Source organism: Sesamum indicum, unplaced genomic scaffold, assembly GCF_000512975.1.
Source record: "Sesamum indicum cultivar Zhongzhi No. 13 unplaced genomic scaffold, S_indicum_v1.0 scaffold00321, whole genome shotgun sequence".
Taxonomy (NCBI): Eukaryota; Viridiplantae; Streptophyta; class Magnoliopsida; order Lamiales; family Pedaliaceae; genus Sesamum; species Sesamum indicum.
The window spans coordinates 31,989-35,427 of record NW_011628214.1 but is presented as its reverse complement, the minus strand read 5'-3'; the positions used below and the strand labels follow the sequence as shown (position 1 = coordinate 35,427).

Genomic DNA, 3,439 nt, shown 5'->3' with positions numbered 1-3,439 from the left:
TTAAAAAACATCAAGAAAATCAAGATAATTGTCGCTTTGCACCCTTAAAAGAGAAGGCCGCCTTCAGTTGCAATAAAATAAATAAATAAATAAATTATGACGAGTTTTCTTAAAATTTAACATAATTATAAATAGTTTTCATTTTATTGAAAAATTTATCAATACCATCTATTTTCCGTCCAACAACTCGTTCAAACCGTTGATTTCCATCAGATTTTCATTCATTTATTTGAACTAAATATTACAGCGTTACATATTTTTAAAAAAATTTGCCCTTTTTTATGGTGGACTCATTGATAATTTTTTTTTTCATTCACATCATCCAATTCTTTTTTTATTTTTTATTGTAACTTTTTCAAAAATATTGAAAAAATAAAGTTGATAATTTTTTAAATAATAAAATATATTTATAATTATATCAAATTGTTGTACAGCAAGTAGCATAAAAGGAGGAGAGAGAGGGGACTTCCCCTTTTACTTTTACTTTAAAAGAAATGAGAGGACGATAACTATTGAACATGAATCCCCTACCTAACCTTTCTTTTCATTTCTTGCAATTGTACTTTTTTCCTTAGGATTTGAATAGAAAATGCTAACTTAAAAAAAAAATTGCATAAATGAAAATTTTCTTATTAGATTTTATGTTCGAACCAGGCTGTGTGCGTAAGTATTGGGTGTGTGTTAAGAATAAAAAATAAAAAATAGATAAACTTTTTAACTTTATCCTTCAATCATCATTCCGTAATAATTTATTAACAAAGATACGCTAGTAATATTTTATGGGATAATAACACTCTCCTTTCCTAAAGTTTGTTGTAATTACACATAAATTCATTGTGGTTTGAAAAATTACATCTACTGCCTGAAGTTTGCTTTCGTCTAACAAATAAGTTCTATTGTTAGTCAAAATTCACTAAATTTGTTGATATTAACAAGTCAATAATTAAGTCAATCAAGGATAAATCAATTATCAATTTATTTTGTTTTTTGCTAATATTAATAGTTTTGTTTTTTGCTAATATTGATAGTTTCAGTAAATTTTGACTAATTGAGAACCTATTTGTAAATGAAAGAAAACCTCAGGGGTGCTAAATGTAACTTTTCAATTTATAGGGGATCTACGTGTAATTACACTAAATTTCAAGAAAGAAAAGTATAATTGTCCCTATTTTTATACTTGTGATGAGGTAAATATAATATATATGTAAAGTCAAAATGATATAATTCAAATAAACTATTATTTCTAAATTATTGTAATTAGATAAAAAGTAGTAGTTAGTGAATGGAAAAAACTAGTATTATTATCAATAACTTGTACGAAATGCTATAAATGAAGTATAAAATTAAAAGTTTATATATTTATTTTTTTTCGATGTCAGCATTTTTCCTTCCAAACCCTAATAAAAGGGTTATAATTGTAAATAAAAAATTCTTGAAAGGGATTCAAGTATCATTTGAAAAGTTTTTTTTTAAAAAAAATATAATTTTATATTTTTAAAAGGATCGAAGTGTAATTAACCGTTTAAAAATATTTGAATTATTTTAAACATATATTTGGATTATCCACAATGACTTTTTTCTTTTTCTTTTTTTTTTTACTCTTGTTGAATAAAAACCGGAAATGTAGGCCACAAATAGACCATTGTCTCAGAAAATACAGCATACAATAGAAATACATCAAACACTCGAGGACAAGGACGATACCAGAATGTTCATGAATGTGCTTTCGACACAAGTTCTTCCCGATCAACCAGCAAGTATTGAATTTTCCAATATATATACAAGTGAAACTGATCGAAGTCTGCCGTTGGCTTCTTGTTCGCTCATATACCATTGAAACTTTTGCAAATAAGAATCTGGGACTTTTTATTTGACAATTACAGCAGTATAATTCTGGATGTCCCACAAGATTATTGTTTCAGGTGAAAATGTATGTTCTTGCTTCTGTTTAATTTGGATTTCCTATTTTGTTATTTGTTTGTCTTCTTGACCGATTTGCTGTTATCTGATGAGTGAAATTGTTGCTGATCGCATGTAGTGCAATCATATGAAATGGGGACCTGAAAGAATTATTGAATATTTGTCTGGGTTTTCACGAAGATGTGCGTGTGTGTGTAATTTTGCATTCCGCCCGAAAAAAAAGAGAACAGGAAAGCGTTGATAGGAATTTTGGGAATAATTCTGCTGATCTTATAGGAGCGCTGTGTTTGCAGTTAGTTTATTCCTGATGTGATGATGAATTCGAGAAATGTGTAGAGTAATCTTGTATTTTTGTGCAACTAAAGCTTTGCCGAGGACATGTATGTCCTATTGTGGTTTGTATATGATGATTGATCTTGGAGAGCTGATCCAGATATCAAGTAATTCTATATCTGCAAGCTCGTTTGGTTGTACTAATGCCTTTGATTTTTTGTATCCATTGAATAAGCTGGAATTACTTTGTGGAATTTATGCAATATCGTATATGTCTATATTAAGGGAAGCGTTCAGATTCCTACCAGAGTAGAAGAATGCAAGAGTAGTTTGTTATGACAGAAAGCAGATTGGCATCCCTTTGATGCTCCGTCTAGTGGTGTTCAATTTATTAACCCTTTTCAATTATAAGTGTTATGATTTAATCTCTTGTCTACTTTTGCATGCTGGATTATGCTTAACAACGATTTGGGTATTCTGCATTTGAATTTTGACTTTACCTTTCTACTTTTGATAGGACCTTTTCTTGACATAGAGTTCTTCGATTTGCTTTTGCTGAAGGAGTTTTGAGCTTATGTACTGTTCCTCAACACTGCATTATGTTAATGGCTACAGCTGGAATGGTGGTGCAAGTTTGTGGTGGGGCAGTACCTTGCATTTTCAGTTCTAAAATGCATTTCAGTAAATCATGGTCTGGGTCACATCCGAGATCTTTTATGAGACATAAAACAAGAAGGGCTGCAACCTATTTCAAAGTAGCCTACTCCAGTACATCATGTTATACAAGTAACATTTATCAGTTACAGCACGTCACTCAGCACGATGTTACCTCAAATAGTTTAAAGCGGGTCAAATGCAACTGCCAACGAGCTGACAGTGTGAGTGGGTTAACATCTGAGGATGGCAATGGAGCATCATATGTAGACAATAATGCAAAAGAGCATCGTAGTACTAACGGTAATGCACTTTTAGAATTTGAGACAATCAAGGAGTCCAGCTTGGAGAGAGAGGCTTTTTCATCCAATAGTAAAACACCTCAAAATGGAACCACAAGAGATACCTTGCAAAAGGACATTGCTGGTTCTATTGAGGATGAAGCATGGGAACTACTAAAGGAATCTATTGTTTATTATTGTGGTAGCCCTATAGGTACAATTGCTGCAAAGGACCCAACTACGTCCAATGTTCTGAACTATGACCAGGTTTTCATCCGTGATTTTATACCTTCTGGCATAGCTTTCCTGCT

The 3,439-nt window shown here is 31.3% G+C and overlaps 1 protein-coding gene across 2 annotated transcripts in view; it reads left to right on the top strand.

Moving 5' to 3' along the window:
* The first annotated feature begins 1,646 nt into the window (after positions 1-1,646).
* Positions 1,647-3,439, top strand: part of LOC105180098 (neutral/alkaline invertase 3, chloroplastic) — a 6,779-nt gene continuing 4,986 nt past the window's right edge. The window contains exons 1-2 of one of the 2 annotated variants that reach the window (XM_011103748.2): positions 1,647-1,922; positions 2,711-3,439. The exon at positions 2,711-3,439 is cut by the window's right edge and continues 46 nt beyond it. In XM_011103748.2, coding sequence (XP_011102050.1) covers positions 2,793-3,439 — 647 coding nt within the window. In that variant the 5' untranslated portion in view covers positions 1,647-1,922; positions 2,711-2,792. Of the gene's footprint in view, positions 1,931-2,710 lie in introns of both variants that reach the window. The other variant, XM_011103747.2, reaches the window with a different exon arrangement.